The sequence below is a fragment of the Thalia democratica genome, chromosome 2 (genome assembly GCF_965202585.1).
Source record: "Thalia democratica chromosome 2, ktThaDemo2.hap1.1, whole genome shotgun sequence".
In the NCBI taxonomy this organism is placed as follows: Eukaryota; Metazoa; Chordata; class Thaliacea; order Salpida; family Salpidae; genus Thalia; species Thalia democratica.
Window position 1 is genome coordinate 29,435,170 of NC_139166.1, and position 25,724 is coordinate 29,460,893.

The 25,724-nt window shown below is 23.4% G+C and overlaps 1 protein-coding gene and 1 non-coding gene across 2 annotated transcripts; one reads left to right on the top strand and one right to left on the bottom strand.

Moving 5' to 3' along the window:
• Positions 1-8,509: 8,509 nt before the first annotated feature.
• On the bottom strand, positions 8,510-12,493 carry LOC145829376 (Golgi SNAP receptor complex member 2-like). Its single transcript, XM_082937145.1, has 7 exons — positions 12,437-12,493; positions 11,711-11,775; positions 11,489-11,597; positions 10,277-10,409; positions 9,697-9,772; positions 9,380-9,450; positions 8,510-9,167 (listed from the first exon to the last, which is right to left on the bottom strand). Exons 1-7 carry the CDS (start codon positions 12,463-12,465, stop codon positions 9,006-9,008), a joined length of 645 nt encoding a protein of 214 aa, XP_082793271.1. The 5' UTR covers positions 12,466-12,493; the 3' UTR covers positions 8,510-9,005.
• On the top strand, positions 10,695-10,800 carry LOC145830305 (U6 spliceosomal RNA). Its single transcript, XR_014369643.1, has one exon. It is a non-coding gene; the product is annotated as a U6 spliceosomal RNA (small nuclear RNA).
• Positions 12,494-25,724: the final 13,231 nt, after the last annotated feature.

Consider the following 25,724-nt stretch of genomic DNA (forward strand, 5'->3'; position numbering starts at 1 on the left):
TGACAAAAAACTTTGATCTGTTTCAAGTCTAAATTTTACTACTTAACATGTTAGAATTGTTTAAAATTCCAGATTTTTTTCAAAAAATTTTAATTCCTAGGTTTTTTAGACTAAATTGTCAAATTTCAGATTTTTCAAGGATTTCAGGCTAAGTGGCCACCCAGTTTCTTATGAAAAAATTATATACAATAACTTCCTACTAAACTTATTTATTTATTTTAGTTTAAAGTATTAAAAGTTTATGTTTTCAATATCATTCACCTGTGCAATAAGTGTACATAATTGTGGAGTCTGATGGCATAAGAGTCCTAATAATAACTTTAAAAACTTCCAGAAAAAAAAAAAACTTTTTTAATCAAGTCCATTTCTTAAGAGTTTAAACTGTTTTTATTTCTCTGTTGTTATTGCAAATTCTTTTTTTTATAAATTTAAGTAAAGCTGTCATAAGGGCTTATTCTATCAGGCCACACAAAATACAAATAAAAGTTTACACAAAGTTAACACAGCAAATACTTTTAAAAACTACAAAAATTTAATTTGAAAATTAAAATATTGTTGTTGATATGATGTGCAAATATTGTTTGTAATGATTTACTATGAACAGCTATTTTAAAAACCTAAGAAAATATGAAATTATGTTCCCTAACATACTAATTAAAAACATTATAAGTTTATTAGAACTGTATAAACTTTGTAACATTTATTTTGCTTCATAAAGTAAAAAGTAAATACACAAAACACACATTTGAACAAACTTCAGCTTAAAAACTACCATTTAATTTATATTTTTAATTGCACAAGATCTTTTTATCCAAGTTGTACAATAGCTCATTCATATAAATATAAAGATCTTGTCATCAAATTTTTTAGTTGATAGTAAAACAATCATACTACAATTACAATGCATGGTTTAAGTACAGATCATGGTTAAAATAACCAAGTATTTTTTAAGTATATAATTATATATACCCCTTACAGTTAAATCAGCAACATACTTATATTAAACTCTGGAAGTTTTTTTTTTCTAATCTGAAATAAAAACTGTAGATATGAATTAAAATGTTTGCAACAATCAATTTATAGTTTATATTTGAAAAAACTATAACAGAATTAAACTTTCCCTAACTTGAACAAAATCTTAATGATCAGTCGTGTCGTAATGACCAGGCGTAAAAAGTAATATTGTACCATGAAATATACAACATTACGACAATCATTTAATTTTTACAATCTATCTCGAATAAAAAAAAATTATATTTTTTGTATTAAAAACAACTGCTATCAAAAAAATGTTTTTATTTAAAAACATTTGTTTTAAATATCATAGAAAGTTTTTTTAACACGACAAAAAAATCGACGCTAACAACTTTGCTCAAATAACCAGAAGTGTAGATAGTAGACATTTTTGGCTTTGATCGTATCAAAAAATAATACTTAAGCATTACTTACTAATTCAAAAAAAAAAAAACAAGTTTTTGTTTAGTATTTAGAATATTTTTTAGCAACCCTGCTACATTTTTTCCCAAATGATTTAATCAAAGAAATGTGTATCACAAGTCACAACTTATTTAAAAAATAAGTTCTCAGATAAGAACATTTTGTAAATTACTTTAGCTTTTTTTGAATAAACTTTCACAATTTTTGTCTTAGTGAGTAAAGTTTTTTCTATAGATAAATTCCTTTAGTCATACTTATAAACGTCGGTCGACTTCTTTTCCTGTTTAAGAATCTTAAACTCATTAAATTTAATGGTTTCTAACTTGGCCACATAATAAAAGTTTAAAACAAACTTTTATTGTGCCAACAAGATTAAAGTTTTTGATTGTTTCTAAAATTTACTTTTGCTCTATATTTTTTAATGGCAATTACCTTTTAATAGATGATGATAGTCTTTAATTACAAAGAGTTAATTAGCATTTATAAATCATAAAAGGTAATATTTGTACACTGTACAAATTTAGGTTTAGTATTATGATCTCTTTTCATATATTTTTGTTCTAATCAAGGTTATTTTTTGAAACTAGGACTTAGCCAGACTTGTATCTAAATATAAAAAAATCCGGATCCAGTAAATCACTAAATACACTTTACTTCTAGAAAATATTGTTTTATGTTTTATATTTTAAAATTTACTTATTTATGAATTGTAAATATTTACTATTTAAAGTACCTTATGTTGTACATCATCTTGGTAAAAAAATACTTAATAAACTGTGTTCAGCTGGTTTATTCATACTATACTATGACTTTTTACTTAAAAAAAAAGTTTATTTCTAAACTATTTACAAACAGAATTAGAAATTACATATTATTCTTAATCTATAAATTTATTATCAGTAATGTGAATCTTCTTACTTTAACATTTATAATAAGTCATAGTAGAATTTAATTTTTTTAATATTCTAAAAGACTACGAAAGTAAAAGAAAAAGTAATGGAATGTTTATTTAAAAAACTTAATTGCTTTTAGTATTTTTTATAAAGAGATAGCAATAAAAGTTAAGAGTCAGCATTTAATGTATTTTATCTAGAATATTTTACGGTGCCAAAGTTTATTAACTTGTGCTGACTTATTAATTCAATAGATGATGTTCGTTTCTTTATTATGATCAATAAAAGTTAAAATCGTTATTTAATTATTCTGTTTATCTGAACTTTTGACAAAACGGTAGTCAATTTTAAGCATGTAAAATTAACTGTTGAGAAAATTATATCTGTTAATGTCATTTAGTATTGGGTGTCACAAAATAGTTTGTTTTCACTCAAAAAAATTATAAAAATTTCTACTCTGTTTAAGATAAAACACTTGTTAATGAAATATGTATTAAAAAAAAAAAGAAGTTTGATACTGTTTTGGTCAATGATTTTTTCGAATATTATATATCTACAACTTTTTGAGATAAAATTATTTAAGTTTGAATTAAATTAAATCAATGGCCTACAAATTTTATTCGGTAAACTCTTAAATAAAATATTAAAACAAGTACAAATTTAATATAAGTATAACATTTTTTATTACTCAAGTTTTTGTTTTTTTCAAGTGTTAGATTTCTTAGAAGTATTTTTTAGCAGCAATTTAGCATACAACGTTAATCAAAAAACTTGAGGTCAATGTAAGTAAACAAAGTATGCAAAATCAGTTTTATCTTTTTTCACTTAAAACTAAAAGTATCTTTAAATAGTTTAATACTTTTTTTTTAATTATAAAAGATAAGTTGTAAAAAAAACTATCAGTTGTTGTTAGAGATATAATGACAAATGTAAATAGTTGTTAAATTTGTATAACAGTTGATAAGAATATTACCTAAATTGTTTTATAAATTAAAAAAAAAAAAAAAAAACTCCTTATATCTTAACTAGGAAATAAATAAATGCAACTTCTTGAACTGTCTAAAAGTTTTAAAACACATTCTGTTTCTTAGCAAAATACATAACGTTAATTTAATTAAAATTACGTAACTTAAGAAAAAAAAAATTATAACCTCGTTAATGTAATAAAATATTGAAAATTAAAAAAAATTGACCAGTTTTTTACCCCTTTTATATCTAATACAACTTTTTTTCATTTGATTAATTTTCATCAAAGTATTTTCTAATAATTTGTATGTATATTATTAACCTTACATGAAAATATTTAAGGCACGAATACTTACTTATATCATTTTGTACAAAAATTTAAGTTTCTTCTTCTATTTCAACTGAGTTAAAAAAAAATCAGCTGTACTAACCAAAAGTTTATTTTGTTCTTTTTAGAAAAACCTAAGAAAAGTTGGTTTTTTACATTTTAATGTGTATAAAAAGTAAAATGAAGTAAGAAACTATAAACTTAGTATGTGTTTTCATTCAAAACTTCGTTACTAACATAAATTACGTTTCTAATATACAGGTCAAGTCTCGATATTTTATTTTACTTCAAACGATCAATCAGACCATTTGCGTTAACAACGTCGTGAATATACATGCAAAATTTAGATTTTCTTGTGGTTTTTGGTAAAACATTTGAATTCTTGAACTTATTAACAAACATGTGTTGAAACATTCGTATGAAGTACTTAGGAATTTCAAATTGAAAAATCTAATGCTTTTAATATCAAATTATTCCTTTATTAATTCATAGATAAGCATAGTTTTTTCTGAAAATAATCGGTTTTTTTTAACAACTAAGTTGTGATCAACTTTGTTGTTAACCGTGCTTGATATTTGCGTCCACGAATTACCGAAAACGCCTAGGTAACATATGAACTCTTTTATTTAAATGGTGTTTGAAAATGGTGTATATAGAATAAAAGGTGAGTATTTTTTAACACATGTTTCATAAATGTCGTAAACTTCATTATGATTTGTAATAAATATATACAATTCTCTTTCTGATCTCATTGCTATTATAGATAAATTGAGTAAATTAAAATAATCTCCATTATTTAACATTCAGACTATTTTATGTTCTCTAAACTGCTTTCAACATCTTGGTTTGTACTTTTAAATTGGAATTCTATTACATATCTTCACATATGTCCATAACCTACAAGTATCATCTAGTTCTATACGATTTAATAAACAAGTTAAGATTTATGAAATAAGTTTTCAAAAAATAATCTTTATATATTGTAATAAAACAACTATTTTTATAGTCTAGAAATATTTAAATTACTATGTACTATAAAACAATTTCTATATTTTTACATAATTTATTTTTTATAGATCTAGCATTATTAAGTTATGCATAGTTAAGTTTTTTAGAGTCGAAGTTATATTTTTGACGTTTATTACAAAACAATTGTTGTTTTTTATGTTTTCGTTATTTTAATATGTCATATTGTAAATATGTGTAAGACATTGTGTATGTTTTAGAGCTTTTGTTTTTACAACATATGCTTATACAGCAAAAAACATGTAACTAACAATAAAAAAAAAAAAAAAAATTCATTATAAAACATTATTTGTCTGGTATTTAAAGTCTCCTAGCAGCACGAACAATTTTCAAATTATTAAGCAATTGAAGTAGGACTTGCCTAGGTTAACTGCTTTTAGAAATAAATTTTGTTGTTGTATTAATGATTAAGTTTTTTTTTTAATGCTGTATATGTAATGAAGTAGTTTAATATATTAAGTATAATAGTTGACTAAAAATATTGACAGTTGAATAATGAATTTTTATTTCTAACAACAAAAAAAGTTATAGTTATTACAAAACTATTTTATATACTAGCATTGAATAACTGATACTTTTTATAAACTATCTAATTTTTTAATTGAAATATATTTATACGTTTTTTGAATTGAAATACAGTTTTAAGTAAAAGTACCTACTCTTATAATTTTGTTGTAAAAAAAATTGTACAACTTAAGTATAAAAAATTAAAACAGATACTTACACTTTTCAAAAATATTTTTTATACTTATTTAAAAACTCAAACATTTTCACTTAAGTTCCAGAACTAAATTAATGGGTGGGTGTCAAACATGCAAGAAGGGACACTTTTGCACAAAGAGTCACTTTTGCATGAAGACACTTTTGCACGGGTTGGATTTTTTTTTATGTTGTGTTTTTGTTTTCACTGTTACTTCTACCCTTTGGGTAATTTTTTTCTTATTCTTGTTCTTTTAGCTAGTTTCTTTTTTTTTTTCTTTCTTTTTTAACTATCACTGTTACTCCTAAAGTCTTAACCCTTGGTCGGTAACTTTATTTTTTTTATTATCATTTTAATTATTTGTTCCCTTTTTAAAATATTTCTGTTACCCCTAACCCTTAGTCGGTATTTTATTTTTCTTACTAATATTTTCTTGTTCTAATTAATTAGTTTTTCTTACTACTAAAATAGTTTTTTACTGTAACGATTTCCCCTAATCCTTACCCTTGGACGGTAATTTTTTTAATAAACTTTTATTTTTTGTATGTTTTTTCTCTCGTGCAAAAATGATTCCTCATGCAAAAGCGTCTTTGTACAAAAGTGCTCCTTCGTGCATATTTGACCCGTCCCTAAACTAATTGACCCAATTAATAAACATGTCAACTGTAATCTTACTTTTTGCTTAAAAAGTGAAATCAGAAGAAAACTTTTAAGTATGTAGGTTGTATTTTAGGTATGTTTTTATAACGTGGATGGCTGTTTAAAAGACTTCAAAATTTTAACATCTTATGAGTTATTTATGGCTAAATGAGAAAAAAATTATCAAGAACCGCAATATACCCTATAGTTTCGAACACAAAAATGTAAGGTAAATAATTCAATTGTAAATAAATAAGAGTTAAAGAAAATTAAAGAAGAACAGAAATTGTCAAAAAGAATAATTAATCTTTTTTTACAGTAAAAACTTTTAAGATTATATTTTTTTGCAAATTTAAATGGTCGAAAGTTGTAATTCAAATACTATTTATACTATATTTTCATTTTAATATAATATTTTTATAGTACTTAAATACTCTAATATAACTTAATTGGAACCATTTAATTTGAAAAAAGACTTTTACTAACTTCTAAAATAACTTAAACAGTCCAAGACAATTAATTACAAAGCTTAACACTTTTGATCTAACTGAAAGTTCTAAAAAACATAAGTTTTTAAAGATAAAGAATATTTTAAAATTTAAGCTTCTATTAAAAAGATAGTTTATAAAGCAATTTATAATTAAAGTCGAACTTTTTTGAATATTTACTTAAAAATAATTACGTCATTTAAAGCAAAATGCAAATAATTTGTGGAAAGGTTTTAGTTTAGATTAAGTAATTGTTTACTGATTCAAAGCTGTGTTTATTTTGACATGTTGATTGTAAATCAGTAAACAATTACTTGATCTAAATTTAAACCTTTACACATATTATTTACTTTTGACGTCACTACTTAAAAATAAATATTTAATAATTTTTTATACTTAACTGAAATCTATACTACACTTATGTTAGTTTTTAGCGACTTTATTATGTTGAGTGGTAAACTAAACTAAAAAATAAACACTATCAATAAGTAATTTATATAAAATTTCTGATAACTTGAAAAAGTAAATTTAAAACCGCTAACTTTTAATATGTGAAAGAATGAAATTTACTACTGTCATTTTCGAGTTACTATTAACTGAAATCTATAAAAGAAAAGTTAAAAAGACTTTAGTAACTTTTTTCGATTCTTTTATAATTATATTGAAATAACACCTATATAGCGAATATATACTACACTCTGCTAAAAACTACAACAAAATCATAAAGTTATTGGACAAAGATGTTTATTAATAATTTAATAAAATCTATTAAGAATGTATGAGAAACCTATGTGATCGATTTTTTAAAACAACTTTTTACTAATAATAAAATGGGTACACAATATAACCTTTTATACATTTCTTGTTTATAATCACTTGAACTTAAGATTAATTGTTTATTTAATGTAAATAATTTTACATGTTAGTTAATTTTAACTTCTTTAGAATGTTTGTTTAAAAAATATATAATATGGTTCACTTCTACGATTATTTTACACAATAACTAAAACAAAGCAATTACTTATAAGATTTTATGTTGCCTTAAACAATTAGAAATGGTAAACACTTACAGAAATTATAACTTAAACGAAAGGATCCGCAAATTGTTATTTATTTTGATTTCTATTTAATTTTTATCTAATTATGTTTTTTTTTATTTTATAGACAAAATAAAATTATACAATAATAATTACCCATCGTACTATTTAAAACAACATTTTCCAGATAATCTGTTGTAAAAATCTAAACACAAAGTTGTATTTTAAACAGCAAAGTTTATACAAGATTAATGTTTATTCTTATTAAAATAATCAGTTCAAAATATTAAAAATGTAAGGTGAAGTTCAAATACTTAAAATTTTATTTTGGCATAAATAAAATTTGAAACTTATAGTTTGAAAAAATTACTTTCTAATTTAAAAAATATTTAGTTTAATAAAAAAAAATTGGGAAGTTTCTATAAAACTAAAAGAACTATCAATTGAAAGGCTAAACATGTAAAGGCTATAAGAAATCTTTTAACAGAAAAAAATAATTGAAAACAAAAAAATAATAAAAGTTAAAAGCGCTCAATAAAACTTTCTAAAAAGAAACCAAAACCTAGAAATTGCACCGAGAATTTTATCAAGATATTTTAAAAGGAAATTTTTAAGTTATTTGTTTAAGTTAAAATAAAAATGTTTAAGATTGCTCTATATTAAGCTAACGGCGTTAAAAAATTTTCATTTTAATTTAATTTATCTTGTGTTTATCACGTATCGCTAAATTTAGAAAATTCTAAAACAAAGAGCTTTAATTCACTATCCAATATAAACCTAAAAATTTAAAATAAGCATTTTAAATTTACAAGTGGAATATTAAAATTAAAAAAAAACCTTAGTAATAATAAGCCTTAAATCTAAAGTTTGTAAATAAATACAAACAGTTAAGTATTATCTATTAATTAACACCTTTGCGATCTTTAACAACTGACAGTTAATGTAACTACATTAAATATTATCAAGTTCAATATTTATATGATTTAGCTAGAATATATTATAAAACTTGTTTTAAATTAAGTTTCAAAGCTAACATATTTATATTTCAGTTAGTTGTGTTTTATTAAAACCTTCTGTAAGTTGAAAAAAATTTTAGAAATCAAAAAAAAAGTTTTAAAAAGATTTGTAGTTTTTGAGAAAGAACAATACTTTTAACAAAGAAACTGTAGTAGTTAAGTAGCACATAATTAAAAATTGTAAACTTTTAAAAAATATATCGTGTATGTAGTTAAAATAAACGTTAGTATGTAAAAGCAAACACATAAAACAAAGAATAAATTACTTAAAAATATAGTTACAAATAAAACAGTATAAAATTAATGTTTCAAAACTTTATAACATCAGATACGGTCTTAAATGTTTATCACAAAATTCTTAAAAAAATTAAAAAATAGTAGAGATATTTTTTATGTATAAATGTAACTACCAGTTAAAATGAGTTTCAAATATACAATTAAAACTCAATGATAAAGTATATTCTCGAAAAAAAAATTAAGCAAAGTATTTCCACACCAACCACATAATAACTGTACTTGCAACCATTAGCCCATACAACAAGTATTTGTCTTGCTTTATTCTTTGAGCAGTTAGCCTTATAGTCGTGTTTGAAAGTCCTAAGTGATTTACTATGTTCAGCATTTTTGTTTTGGTACCCTGATTAAAAAAACAATATTGTAAGTCATTATTAGGCTCTTTTAAAATATATTCTTTAGTAATGTATACATTTCAAAGTAATTGATATTAACAACTATAGAACTATAAAAATTGAATTTTAACAAATCTGAAACATCAGTTTAAATAAATACAAACAAGTTTTTAGATTATTTAATATAATTTTTGCAAATGCTTGTTATAAAAATTCTAACTTTTAAAACGCCTCTTTGACTGCGAAGATTTTCAAGAGCTTGGTATCCTTGTCCGATAATGTTGTCAAGTCCTATAAGGTTAAATATAAAATATTAAACAGTAATAAATAAATTAACAAAATTGTTTTACTTAGGCTTGTATCTAATTAAACATTTAATAAAGACAAACTAAATATTTTATTTTAGTTTAAGATATAAAATAATTTAATCTACATTTAATGAAACAAGTAGCTAGAACTATTTTTGAAAAGAAAACAGGGTTGGAGAATAACAAATACACGATTATTCATACAGTTAAATATAAATATCAAACTTACCATGATTAGCGTTGCGTAACGCTTCATTGTGCGCTACGTCAGCATCATCCATACTAATTGCTAATGCTTCTTCATCCTAAAAAAATACTTGATTTTTGTCAGAACTGATTAATTAAACTAGGGTTGGACAACTTGTTTAGTAAGCAAGTCAAATTTATCAGGCCGAATTTTTCAATAAAAGTGTTCAGGAGCAAAGTAATTTAAAAAATGCATAAAAATAGAAAAGTCTCTATAAAAAGAAAATTGTAAAAAAATTATCATTAAATAAGCACTAGTATACAATGAAAGTAGAATTAAGAGCACATTTAAAAGTTTATGTAACGAAAAATCTCTACTTTATTTGTTTTATGCAAGTTTTTTTAATCTAAAATTTGATCGCAAAGAGATTTTTTTAGTTTTGCCAGTTCTGGTCGGGCAGTCTACATTTTCCACCCTAGTTTAAATTATATTAAAAAATGATTATATTTACAAGTTACAACTGATGTAAAACTGTAAGAGACCTTAAGTAAAGTTCAACTTTAAGGCTTCCTGTTAGGAACAAAGTGAAAAATTAGAATAAAAAAATGAATTAATTACAAACGTTTGTTCTGAATCTGGTGTGTAACAAGAGTTCTCTTTCTTGTTTCTGCTTATCCTTTATGTGTCTTCTGTTTTGAAAGTTTCTGTGAAGAGCTTGGACGTGTTTATACTCGTGTCTTAATTGTTCAGACTTCCTGTAAAAATATAGTTTTGATCATAAAAAAAAAATTAAACGAAATTTTTATCTATTTAAAATACTGTTTCAATTAAGTAAATTTATTTATTTTAAGTAAGCTCATATAAACATTTACTACAATAAGTAATGATGTAGTTTACTTTATCTAGTTATAATGTCAACTTATTCCCTATTGTTAACCAGGAAACACATAGCTTAATTTTATAATTAGTGAGCAGGAAACAACTAATCAAACTTCGTTTGTTGTTTAAAATGTAGGAATACTTAACGATTTTGAGTTTCATCTTTGTTTGAGCAGTGCATTCACTAAAACTGGAGTGATAAATAGAAGATTAGCATGACCCAGGCACAGGGATTATGCGCAAAACTGTGAAACTTATTTACTTTTTAAACAACAAACGAGAATTCAATTAATTGTAACTGAAACATAAAATAAATTGCTTTTTAGAAAAAAATTCTAGTAATATTAAACATAAAATTTAAACAACAGCCTGATTTTAACTTATAGCTTTATGAAAAATGTATTTAGATTTTTCTATTAATTTGACTTAAATAAAGTATTATTTTTGTTTTAGTCTATAAAAACAATTATATTATATTAAACATCTTTAAGTTTACTGTCTTCACTTTTCAAAATTAAGTTTAGCTAATAGATATTTAGAGTAAAAGCAATGATAAAAATTGAGCAGATATATATTGAATTTTAAAACACTTTTCAAATTAAAAAAAATATATCCAAGACTTAGTTAGCAGTGCATAGAAAATTTTATTTTATATTCTAATTAAACAGAATTTATCAAGTTAAATTTTATCTTTGCAGAAAATGAAACAGTATAACTTATTAAGAAACATTAATTAAGAAAAAAATAAAAATCTTTGTTTGAGAGATTTAAACCAAAGTATTAGTGCAGTATTATTTTATGTATTTAATGTATTAAACTAATATATATGCAATTTTTTGTCAATACTGCCATTATAAAAACCAAATAAAACAAGAAACACTAGTAAAATCAATAATAAACTAAATATACATTTGCAAAGGTTATGATAAAACATTATTTATATTAAATAGCTTACATTCTATAGATTTGTCTTCTTGAAAAGTGCTCTTTATTTACAAACATGTCAAGCCTATCAAGTTTCAGACTGATTTGATCTGATTTCATGTGAATGTCATTCTCAATTGCTGTATTAAATAAATGGTAGTTAGTTAAAAAAAAACATGAAACAACTTTTTTTGTGTTTAAACTAATTTTAATGAAATCACAACAGTGTCTTAGATAATAATAGATTAAAAACCTTGTGTTTGATCAGTATTAGAACATTCCAACTTTCCAACATTTGCTTCCATGTCACGAAGCAAGCTAAAAGAGTTGTTTTGTAACAGTTTAAATCAAATTATTAACTTACATGTTAGTTATCATACATTTTGATATTTATGCTAACTTCAACAATATGACAAAAAAAATTAAGTATGAAATAATAGATTACAATTCGCTTAACTATTGTAAAGTTGTCAAGAAGTATTCTTAAAGTTAGCAATTTATTAAAGCTTTAATTAGTGAGTTACAGACCAATTAAAAGAATATAGAGTTTTTAATTGTTATTGTAAAACTATCTAAAGCTTAAGCAACAGCTTACAGTATTTATCTACAAATAAAGTTGAGTTTTAATTAGTAAAAATCATATTAACAAAATGTTTCAGAACTTTTATAAAAACTGCAAATTATTTCTAATGCAAACAGCTAACCATTCAATAAATGTTTTTTCTAATTATTAATATTTTCAAATTGTATAGTTTACTAAGGACTTATTGAATCAAAAGTATTAATCAGCTCAAATATTTAAAATTTTTACCTAAATTATACAAATCAGTTTACATAAAACTTAAAAAAATTTAAAACAAATATTAGCAAATATAATCAAACTTTATTATTCTTCAATTTGTAGATCTATAATCAGTTATGTTTATAATATGACTTTTTTATTTTAAAAATTAAATAAATATCATAGGACTTAACTAACTGCTGAATTTCATACTGCAAATTTTCCATAGTATGGATTGGTAGTTTTTTAATTATATGAACTGTGCAAAATTCTATATGTTCAAAGAATATTGAAAAGATAATGATAAACAAAACAAAATTTATTAAATGCTATAACTTGCTATAATTGCTAAAGAATTTAACTTAATAGTTAATCACAAGCATATAAGTTCAATAAACATGTTTAAAACAACATACTATCCTTTACAGCATTTAATTTTTTTTAGTATACTTATTAAAAGACAAGTTTTATAATAAAAAAATAAGTTAAAAGTAGCTTGAGACTTGAAATGGAAATAAAAACTAGTCAGATTTGAAAAAAAGTCTTACCCTAAAAAATAAGGGATAGATTACTTTTAAAAATGAAATTTTTAATTTTTAATTGATAGAAGAGTATATATAGTTGATATTTTAACTGCTTAAATTTCTTTTAACTGAAAACAGGTAAAAAATTTTTTAGAAAATTAATACTTGTAAACTTTTTCAAATAATAAACTATCCAGTTGTTCAAGATTACAGCTATAAAATTTTTCATACTAAGTAAATAATTTTCTTTTAAAAGAAATATTTTTTTTAATTAAAATTAATTTAAACAAACTCATATTTTGGTTATTCATTTTTGTAACAGCATGTAAATGTTAAGTAGTTATAAAGTTGTGATTATAAAAAAGAATACTTTCTACTGAAACTATTCAATGAAAATTTTAAAAGATAACTTCATTAGGTGTTTTCTAAGAATAGACTAACTAAGATTGCATAAAGTATCAAAAATACTTTAACTTTCTTTTTATTTGAAAACGTGTTTTATTAATTAGTTTGATTCTACTAAGTTTAAAAAGATACATATATAAATAACTCGGGCGGAAAGTACCTTAGTCTTTAAAACTTTACTCAAGTGTCAAAAAAATGCAAAAAATTCATATATTTTTTTAACAAAAAAGATGAACAAATTTTAAATGGAACTATAAATTGAAATCATTTAACAGCACTTTAAAGTACCTTTTTTTGACTTAAAAAAAACATTAAAATAATTAAAGGTTAAGCATTAAATTTTATTTTGCTGCTAATTTTTTTTGCAGACAACTTGATTTATATAAACTTGATCTATTTTAATCCCTTCAAATGGCCTTGCCCCTACCTGCATAAACTCTGCTGTAGACATATACTTGAAGCTCTAAATGTGTTAAAATATTAGCTTTCTAGCCAAAGTAAATTTCCAAAATTACTTTTTTTTTAACTTCCAGTTACAGGCCAACTGTGTGTGTTACACAAATAATTTATAACTTTAATGATAAAAACATTAATAAATTAATAAAAAAAATCCATAAAATTATTACGAATTATTGTATTACATAAACAGACTGATAATAATAGGGTTGTCACTAGTTGTTTAGCATATCTAAATACTAGATTCCCTAAAATCTTTCCATTGCTTGATGATAGGTCTTACCAGATTTTAATTTAGAAATTTAGTGTAAAGAAATTCCAGTTTGGTTCCAACAAAATCTAGATTAGAAAAAAGTTATTTTCAAGTTTTAACTGAGTCTAAGTTTTAAAATAAGATGTAGCCGAAAACTATATTTATCAATATACTAGATCCGGATTTTTTTTTTAAATTTGAGATCTAACAGGAACCAGATATTACTTTAAAAAAAATCTGCTGTATTCAGACTCAACTCTTGCTTTGAAAACAAAATATGGTGAATACGTATCTTAGCAGTTTTAGGATCTAGTAGAACACCAGTTGCCATTCTTTGAAACATAGTAGTCAGCCTTAGCTACATCAAAACATCTAAGTAAGCCATAACTTTTCAAAAATATATAAAATCAAAACCAAAAAATCTTTACTTTTGCTAAAGTACATTAAAACCATGATAATAAAAAAAACAAAATTATAAAAAAAATCTATAAAAAAAAAAGATTTTAGAGTCAGAAGAACTAGTCTGTTATATAACAAAAACTCTAAACTAGCCAATATTTTACAAAAAAAAATTAAACACTCCTGAGTCAGCCTAAATTTTTCAAGAAAATTAAAAGTTTTAAACTAGCCTGAGTGATAACAGTGTGGCGTGTCAACCATACATAAAGTATATTGTCAAATCACACATAATAACCTAATTAGTCAATTTTATGACTTTTAAGTAAAATAGAAAGTTGAATATAAAGTAGTTAGAAATTTGATTTGGCAAAACTTCATTTTAATTGAAAAATATATTCAAGATAAGAAATCAAAATATTTGTAAAGAGAAATTGGTTTATTTTTATGAAACCATTTTGGAACATTAATCTTTACTAGGGACAAAAAATATATATCAAAGAGCAAAAATTCTGTAGTTTGTTGAATATATTTGAAAATTTATAAAAACATTGAAGCATCTGCAATAGTAAAATCAAAGTTTTAAATATTAATCTTTATAATGTAACATACAAACCCTTTTACATTCATAAGTTTTAAAGCATGTCTTACAAAATAGAAAAAAAAACTATTAAATTAAGTAGTTTTACATAACTTTTCTTTCCTTTGCATTCTTTAATTGGATTAGTTTTTAAAAAATATAAAATATTTAAAATACACAAAGTCATGTTGTTTAGTAACTCTATAGCACAAAGGGAACTACAAACTAGATTAAGAATACGATTTAAGATTAAAAAAAATTCTTTGCTTATAATCAAAATATTAAAATCTTTTGATTACAACCAAATTCAACCTAGCCTTTTGAAAACTTGATAGTGTCCATTAGTTTATGCAAGTTGGCCATTAGACCTGGAACTTTAAATGTTTACTAATTCAGCAAGTAAAATAAGAACATTTTATTAGATAAAAACAATCTAATATATACAGTATTCTTTTGAATTTTTATTTTTCTACAAACATTTCAAATAGCAATGCAGTACCTTTTAAATACTTTCATACTATGCTTGGGATTTTTTAACTACCATTTACATTTTATTTATAAAATAAACATGACAACTTGTACTTTTAAAACCTGGAAGAGATTTTTTTAAAATTGTTTAACTATGCTATTGATCTTACACCTTTTTAAAAGTATGCACAATAAATGACTGGAAATTAAAATCTGTACACAAAAGTTGTAAACTGTATAAAATATTATTTAAAAGAAATATTATCTTTATGTTTTAAAAGACTAAACAAAGATAAAATTTATCTTTATGCACACTGTGTAGACTGGCTTATGCAGCTCTGAGAAAATTCGGAAAAACTATATATTTTGCTATCAAATTAGACAAAGTAAGATATTTAAGGTTATTGAAAATAGCAAATGTGTGAGCAGCGCATACATCACCAAAAGAAAAAAAAATCTAATTTCAGCAAAAATGTATGCATATGCATTTTAATTGTTCTTTTATTTTCTCCTAAATCTTTTTGAGTGTAAATTAAGTTCTATTAAATCATTTTTTATTTTAACTTGATGCTTTAAGTTTAAGAAACTGTAGTATTTACAATCAACAGATTTAGCAATACTCAAATCAGGGTTGCCAATTGTTTTTGGAAAATTTTCTCCAGGTTTTAAAAAGTACTCATTTTTGGTCTATTTTAGTTCAAAGTTTGAAATTAACTTTAAGGTAAGAAACTATGATAAAGAGTATAACAACATTGAAAAGATACTCGAAAGCTACTTTCAATGTGTTTTTTAATTAAAAAATTTTTGATGATGACAAAATAATTTTATCTGTATGATAATTTTTTTGAGTCAAATCAAAACTTTACTACTTAACATGTTAAAATTAATAAAACTTAACATGTTAAAATCAATAATAATTCTAGGTTTTTCCAGTTTTTTTTTCAAAATTTCCCAAGTTCCTTTTTTTTTTCCAGGTGTCAAGGTTTTTTGGCAACTCTGTCAAACTCTGGTAATTATCAATGAACACATATGTCGGTACAGCCACTGGTATTTTAGAATTATTTTTTAAGTTTTCATTAATAAAAAAATTATTTTTTATTATAAAAAAAAACTTGGTAAAAAAAACTTTTTAGTATAAAAAAATTACTAAAATAATTTTATTACTGTATTTTAAATGCATTTCATAAAAAAAAACATTAATTGATTATTATTTGAATATTTCTTATGTAAATAATAGTTATTTTGTATTCAATTTAAATTTTGATTTGTACTTTTTTTTTTATTGTGCAAAATTCAGATATTTTAAATATTAAAAAAACTAACAATTTCTTTTTTTTTTGACAAAAATTTAAATTCTAGGTTTTTCTAGGTAAAATGAAAAAATGAAAAACCTGGTCTGATTAACTTAGAACATCTCTATAAAAAAAAATAAAAACTTTTACAAACAATATTGTATTAATTAATAAAATCATTCAGTTTATCTAATTACAGAGCTGACATTTTTAGAAGTAAAAAAAAAACTTGCCTGAGACACTAAAATTAAGCTTAAGTTTGTTAATAAACATTTAATGATTTTTCTAGCAATTACAACTTATTTTTTCCTTGGACCTAAATATTGCTACATTTAATTAAATATAAAAATTATGTTTTATCAAAATTATTAATTTAACTATTAATTAAACTATCTAACTGTAAATTAAAGTAATAGCACACATATAAAAGATCATTTTTTTATAAAAGGGACCTGGTTGCAAGGCTAAAAACTTACTAAAACTAAAAAACTAAAAACTAAAAAAACCTACAAAATGAACACAACTTAAATGGCACAAACTTACTAAAAAAGTGAAAGTTTAAAAACTGAATAACTTAAAACTCTAAACAAAGCACAACAAAAAACTAGACCACATTTTCAAAAAAAAAATAATTAACTAGTTTCAGTTTTTTTTTTAAATAATCAAACAAACTAGAGGTGATTGAATCAAATTAAGTTTTTGAAAATTTGTAAATTAGCCTAAGATAAGTTTAGTGGTAACACTGTTATAAAAATCTTATATAGTCAAAGTTTATATTTTAAAAACATATAAACAGTTACTTTGTTATGTGATAAACTTGAAACAAGTTAACTTTGATTCTAATAAAATTAAAACTTATTATTTAAAATAAACTTATATGTAATTCTAAACACTTATGTATATATTAATTTAACAATTTTAATCTTGTTTACTACATTTAGAAATAAATATTGTTGAAAATTAAGAAAAATAATAAAAAGTTACCATCATCTTGGAAAGCAACCAGATCAAATGCAATTTTATATATTAGTCTGAGCTATAATTTAATGAAGAATTGTAGAATGTACACATCTAAATAGTTTTTAAAATGGTTAATTCCCACTTAGCTTAAACTTTGAATTCTTATTTTTCAGAAAAACTTAAATAGCATATTTAAGGGGTGTACAACGGTGGTATGGTAACTTTTAAAAATATATAACAAATATATACCTCTAACAAAAATATTGGTCATATGATAATTAAAACACGGAAAACAAAAATTAACAATGATATGTGCCCAAGAGTTTAATTAAAACATACAAGTGGCAAAATGAAATCCTTAAAAAAAAAACATATACTGTAGAAAAAAAAAAAAATATTTTGAAATTTAGGTAGTAAGTTTAATATTTTTTTTTTTTGGATAATGAAAAAGCGAAACAAAATTAGCCTTAATAAATACATAGATTAACTTGACATAGGCTTGCCGTTTTGGTTTATATTTGTTAAGAATAATTATTTATATATGAAATATCTAATGTTTAGTTCAGTCGTTTAGTGGCAAAAACATCTTAAAAACCCTGCTTCACAAATTACGATTTAAATAAACAATTTAAGTTTTAAATTTTGATAATTATCGTAAAATACTTATGACTTTTCGTAAACCTAAGTGTCAAAAATTTAAGACAGAATTTATGAAAATAACTAGATGAACAGGTAAAATGAGCTTATATTGATACCTAATTCGGCAGCATTATTACAATAGTTTAGAAGTTTTATATGATACGGATTACGGACGGCCCGTATCATACGGCTTGTTTTTACATCTAATATTAATGGTTTAGTCATACAGAAAAGTTTTAATTTTACTAATTTCAGTTCTTAAAAAGCTTTATTTACAAAAGCTCAGCTTTTGAAATAAAAACTATATGACCAGGAAATTTAGGGTCGACTCAACTGATGTACCAAGGTTTTTTTTTAATTTTTCATTATTTTTACAGTACAGTAATAACATAACATTAAATCAATAATATTTATATTCACATACCTAACCATTTTTACCAACAAAATTAAACTCTAAACCTTATTCAACTTGCTTACCTAAATCAAAAAAATAAAACTTAGAATTAAGAGAAGTAAGGTTTTAGTCAATCATAATTGCCTAGAATCTACAGCTGACAGCAAAATTTAGTCACAGAAATAAAAATGAGCATATAACGAAAAATATCTTTAAACTTTATCAAAAAAAAGTTTAAAAGCTCATTAGATTATTTCAAGTATTCTAGAAACCTTACCTGCAAAGCAAAATGCTTCTAATTCATTCTGGCAAGTTCTCTTAATTTTTTTTTTGTGAAGGCAGTTATAAATAAGGCTTATTTAAATATATATGCTTTAAACGTTACACTTTTTAAACTAAATTTTAACTTAATTTTACAAGGCTAGTCTCGCTAAATTATCTACAAAAAATACATTTCTATCTAAAACAAAGTATATGTTTTACTATATAAATTTTATTAATAAAAATATCATGTGAGGGAAGAAAAAGTTAGATTAAAAAATATATGCATATAATCTTCTTTTACACTAATTAATGATTATTATTATTAATTGTTCAGATAGAACCTAGATTTTGTTTAAGTTGTAATTTAAACTTAAAAATTACAACAAATACTTAGCATCATCAGACTGTTTAATAAGTCTTTCTACAGAAAATAGTTGATAAAATAAGTTTACAGTTTATATTATAAATTTTATAAGCTACTATCTAAGTCAAAATGTACTTAAAATAAATTAAATGTATAAGATTTTTCTTTTTTGATGCAATTTTTTATTTATTTACATAAGGTTGAAAAATCTCTTTTACTAAGTTTAGTTATTTGATTCTGTTATTTATTACGGGGCGTCGCGTGGGGTGCCACACTGGAGCTGATGTTCCACATAGTCCAAAAAAAAGAAGGAAAGCAAATGTTTTTAATAGTTTAATATTTTTCGCCTTTTTTCATTGAATTTAATGATAAATTTGATTGTTTTTCTAATTTCTATATTCGAATTTCAAATACTAGTAAAATTAGAGCTGAATGGTCAATCTGTGTCAGCTGCATTTTAAACATATACCAATTTTCTATACAAAAAATTGTTGAAAAGCTCAATTTTAGAGCTGCAATGAAGTGCTGCACTATGTGAATTAAAAAATTAGTCTTTAACTATATGCATCGAAAACTGTACTGACTGTAAACAAACTAAATATACTGAATTTAAATTTTACACTTAGAGTTGAATGTTGCTAGATAAGATACCCAGTGGTCAACACATACACCACAAAAATGAAACTACCAAAGCTAAAAGTTATAACAAGTTCTTAAAAAGTATAATTGTTATAATTACAAAAGTTTATACTTTTGTCTGTGTTTTATTGATGATTGTTTTAGTAATTGTTCATAAAAAATTAACCATCTTTTTCACATCACTATTTTTTTATTTCAGAATAACTTAAAGTATTTAGAGAAAATAAAAGCTACCTATCTTGTTTACAAATAACACTTGGATATTCTTAAAGATTAATTAATTTTGGTTTTTGGTAGTTTTTACTATTTAAATAAGTAATATGTAACTAACAAGTTACATGCATGTTTTAAATGTGCTTGTCCTATGCTAATAATATAAATTGTGTACAAAAAACACTTCAAAAACTTAAAACACTCATTATAAATAAGTTTTGCAGCCACTTAGTAGGATATTTTTTTGTAAAAAACAAGGATAAGGCTAGATCCACAATCTTTTATTAATTAAGGTCATAAGGGGGTTAGGTGGTAAATTTTTTTTTCTGTAAGTTATATAATAAATCTTTAGCTAGCCTACAAATTAATTTATTGTCTTTTAAAATTCAAATAAACCATTTAAATAAGGCCAGTCAAAGTAAGAATCTTTTACTAGAGGTGAAACAAAACTATAAATTTAAAAATTTATTAAATATATCTCTTCTTTTATTATTTAAGCAAGTAACCCAAAAACTTTAGGAAGTGGTTCTAGCTTGATTTAGAAAAAATTTTTTTGAAATGATTTAAAATATTAAGAAAATAAGTATAGAAAAAGTTATGAAAATATACTTTTAACTAAAATAAACTCAAAAATTTAAAAATAAATTTCTCTAAATTTTAGAAATCTTAAATATTTTGCTGAAAAAAAGTTATAAACAATTATTATTAAACAATCAAGGAAAAAAATAGGATAAAATATTCGTTTTTCGCTGTTAAACACCTTACACAAGGAACTTGTTATTGCCTTAGTTTTATTTCAAGTATTTTTTTAAATTCTGATCAAAATACTTTTTTTTAATAGTTTAAATGCTGTTCGTGAATAATGTATGGTTTGACTTAAATATTAAACAGATATTTAAGTATTAGTAAAATAAGTTTTTAAAGCTTAGCTTACTTTGAAGACTTTTAATAAATTATAAGTTGTTTTAACCGCTCTTTGGAATTAAACTTTGACATATAGCTGGTTAAAGTTGGAGAGCTCACATTAAATAAATAAATAAATAAACTTTTCTTTATGTGCGGGAAATACAGAGTTTTCAAACAAAAATGTTTTATTATTTATCTTAAATTTAATCTTTCAAAAAAATACATTCAATTTTAGTGAAAAACATACTTACACAACATAATAAAAGCATATTTTAAAAGGTAAAAAAAGGTTGGTAAATAAATAAAATGATAGATAAATCTTATAAATTTTAAGTCTTATAATCAAATTTATGGTCGATAAATTTAATACTTCAACTTATATCAACCTTTATTTTAAATCACAAGTTTAATGAATTTATTATAAATGAAAAAGTTTTTTTTGTATAAAGTAAACAGAAAATTTGTTAAACTGTTTTTTTTTTTTTTAATAGTAAATTGCTTCATAATTAAAAAAAAAATAGTTTTATGACTTTGAAAACAAGCTACTGCTTAATTGTTTTTAAACTGTGTTATGTCTACTTATTAATGTTTTCATAGTATTCAAGTTTTCACTCTCTCTGATGGCATGATAAGTATTTATTCCTAGAAAAAGTTATTAAATTAAAATTACTTTTGTCTCCTGTAGGCCTTTTATTAATGATTAGATACTTATATCTGTAAGTTATTTTACATTTTTAAGTTTTTAAGTTTGCAAATATTGTACTATTTCAAAGATTTGCTAGTTTTGTATATTAAACCTAGTTTTTATTTAACTTTTTTTTTTATTTGAAGAAGAAATAGTTGTTTAATATTAATATCTTGAAATTTTTTTAAATAATTTAATACAATTTTACAACCTTTAGTTTTTAGATTGAATACATGGACTTTTATATAAGTTTTGCTTTATTTGTTAATTAAGTGTATTGAAAGCTAAGTCTGACTAAACTAAACTTTTTACTTTTTTATAAGTTTTTTAAAACCCCTACATATTTTGTATAAGTATTTTTCGTTATTAGATATTATTACCTGTAGGAAGTTTGATTTTTTTTATTAAGTCTGAACAAACTTAATATAAAAAAAATCAATCTTCCTACAGGTAATAATATATTATAACTACATTAAAGTAACGAAAGTATAATATATATATAAAGATTTAGCTATTTAAGATAAGTACTTTTTTAAATTAGATTTTAATAGCCTCGTTTTTCAATTACTTACATAATTTATTTTTGTTTTTATTACTAGTTAGTCAAGTCTTTGTTAGTAAATCAGGGTTGCTAAATGTATTTGGCAAATTTTCTCTAGGTTTTCAAAGTTCCTTCTAGGTTTCAAAATAGGTTTTCATTTTAGGGTCTATTTTTAGTTTAAAACTAAGTTTAAGGTAAAAAACTGTGTCCAGTAGTACAACGACATGAAAAGAAATCTTAAAACATCTTCAAATGTGTTTTTTGATAATCACAAATATTTTCTATCTATATGATAGATTTTTTGTGTCAAGTCGAAATTTAACTACTTATCATGTGAAAATCGTTTAAAATTCCAGGTTTTTTAGTGTTTTTTGGTCGAAATTCTAGTTTTTTTTTTTTTAATTTCTTAAATTCAAGCTTTTTTCAGCCTAAATTGTCAAATGCTAGGTTTTTTGGCAACCCTGGTAAATTTATAGTTCTGCAAATACAGAAACTTACATAGATATAATTTACAAAAAGTAGCTATATTTATAAAGAAAGGGTGATAATATACAAAGGTAAGATAAATATATTTATTAATTTATATTTTGTTTAAGATTCTTTATTTGTTATCATTAAACTAAAAATATTATAACTACATTATAAACACTTTCTTACGCTTTTATAGTATCATCTCTGCAAAAGTTAGATAAAAATCACTAAATAATTTAAACATAGAGAGTTGACTTAAAAATAACAAAACTAAGCTGGTTTAGATGAATATCAAATTTTTCCAAAATATTTTCTTTAATCTTTATTTTCGTTAAATTAAAAAAAAAATAGTTAATTTATGAAGTTTAAAGGTATTCCAGATTTTACTTGATGTTTATTTTTTTTCTTTTTAATTTAGCGTGAGAATAAAAACTAGAGTGATGAATATCAAATTTTTCCAAAATATTTTCTTTAATCTTTATTTTCAGGAGTTTTATTACATTAAATAAAACCAAACAATTTAATAATATCTTAATCAAAAATTTTAGCAGAAATAGCTGGGAACGGGTCACTTTTGCACGAGGGGACACTTTTGCACGAGCGTCACTTTTGCAAGAAGGGTCACTTTTTGCACGAGTGTCACTTTTGCACGCAGGGTCACTTTTGCACGAGGGGACACTTTTGCATGGCGTCACTTTTGCACGGTCGTCACTTTAGCACTAAGGGACATTTGTGAACGGCGACTCTTTTGCACGGAGGGTCGCTTTTGCATGAGAGACACTTTTGCACGGCGACTCTTTTGCACGGAGGGTCACTTTTACACGAGGGAACACTTTTGCACGTTAACTCTTTTGCACGCAGGATCATTTTTGCACGGCGTTATTTTTGCACGGTCGTCACTTTTGCACGGCGACATTTTTACACGTCAAAACTTTTACGACGTTACATTTGCATGGCGACATTTTTGCAAAGCGTCATTTTCGCACGGCGTTATATTTTCACGAATATACTTATGAACTGAGAAAATTTTAAACAATAAGTCAATTTTTAACGGAGCTTCACTTTTTCACGCTTCTAGTTTTTATTTTCTCAAGTAAAAATTTCAATAGGTTAAAAATTTTTGTCAGCTTAAATAATATTCGCTTTTAGACGAAAGTTGTTTTCAATGAATAAATTGTGGTAGTTTTTTAATGAAAATTTAATGTAAAGTTTTTATTTGAAGTTTTACGTAGAACAATATAATAACGGTATACTATCAAAATCCACCCGCGTTCAAAATCTACCCGATTTTTCGTACATTTTCTTTATTAGCTAATTTATTTTATACAATTTTTGAATCTTTTATTTATTTTTCACTATTACCCCTACCTAACCCTCTCGTTCGGTAAGCGAATTTTAGACAAGTGTTAAATTAAAAAAAAAATAGTTAATTTATGAAGTTTAAAGGTATTCCAGATTTTACTTGATGTTTATTTTTTTTCTTTTTAATTTAGCGTGAGAATAAAAACTAGAACAGTTTACTTACACTTAAAGTATTTTTTTATCTTAGTTTCTTAATAATTTTTTTGTCCCTGGTATGAAATTTTTATAAATAATTTTATGTTATCTTTTCGTTAGTTTGTTTCTAAGATTAAATTTTACTGTTTAAATTTTTAATACTTAATTTTTTGCCTTTAATAAAAGTATGTTATAAAATTTTAGTTTTCAGTTTCTTCTTATGTTACAGACTTTGTACTAGCTAAAAGACTTTTAATCGGCCTGTATACAATATTGATGCTCCGTGCGAAAAAGTCATCGTAAAAATGTGACGTTGTGCAACATAGCTGCCGTAAAAAATTGTCATCGTGAAAAATGTTGCCGTGCAAAAGGAACCCTCCGTGCAAAAAGTGACACCCAACCGAAATAGCTATTGTATTTTTAATTTTAATGTAATCTCTAAAATAAAATTGACACCGTTAACAACAAATTTTAAGTAGAACAGATATTTTTGTTGTTCTATTGTACTTCTATAACCCATTTAGTCCGCTCAATAAAAAGTATAAGAAATCCAAAATTTGAGAAAAACATTTTTTATGAAAATAGTAAGTTTGGTTTTTGACAGTTTTAACTTTAAATTGAAGTTCTTGATATCCAAGTCTTTTCTAAGTAATGATAGATGAAAACAAGTCTTTGATCACTAACTGCAATAATAATAAACATTATTTTTGTGCAAATGTGTTTTAGAACTTTTTATATTAAACATCTAGGAGTTATTCCTTAAAAATAAGATAACTTCTTAGCTAAATAATAAACCATGTTATGCAGTTTAATTTTTATCCAGCTGAATAAGATTTAATTGTGTGTCAAGAACTATTTTTTTATTGGGACTTTATTGGATAAAGAAGTTTATAAAATATTATTTTAGATTGTTGTATACATCACTTATTAGCGTTGTTATTTAAAAATTAGACAAATAAAAAGTATTCATCACGAATGCACAAAAATTTAAATGTTAAACACAATTAAAGTTATGTTTGTATTTCTGTAACGTTTTGATTACTATAGTAATAGAGTACCATAGTAAAAGTATTGGTTAAAAGACTTGGTAGTTATTAAAAATGTTTATGCGAAACAATATTTCTATTGTTTCGCATAAACATTTCAAATAACTACCAAGTCTTTTAACCAATACTTTTACTATGGTACTCTACCCTCATTAAACACATAGTCACTGCTTTAAAATCAATAAAGTATTCATATATTTTATTGCGACCATTTATTTATTATTAATAGTTTAAAGCTAAAAAAATTATAATTTACAAAACTTTAAATTATATGATGTTTTGTTTACAGATCTTAATTTAAACCTCTTTATATCATATCATGTTTTTTGATCAATTTAGTTGTTGACTGAAAAGTTTATACTATACTATTCATAAATTAATCAATAATTTAATTTTATAATACAAATCCGATAAAAATAGCTATCTTGTGAAACTTTTATTTCATTACATGTATTTTATTAATATTTTTCACAAGTCCTTTTTTATATTTTAG

What these genes read in the sequence shown, in the direction of transcription:
- LOC145829376 (XM_082937145.1), bottom strand. Translation starts at nt 12,465, where the DNA reads ATGGAAAATTTGCAGTATGAAATTCAGCA. An exon ending in AGAAGACAAATCTATAGAAT is followed by an intron (nt 10,410 to 11,488) that starts GTAAGCTATTTA and finishes ATATTTTTACAG; the next exon opens with GAAGTCTGAACAATTAAGAC. An exon ending in GTTACGCAACGCTAATCATG is followed by an intron (nt 9,451 to 9,696) that starts GTAAGTTTGATA and finishes TTAACCTTATAG; the next exon opens with GACTTGACAACATTATCGGA.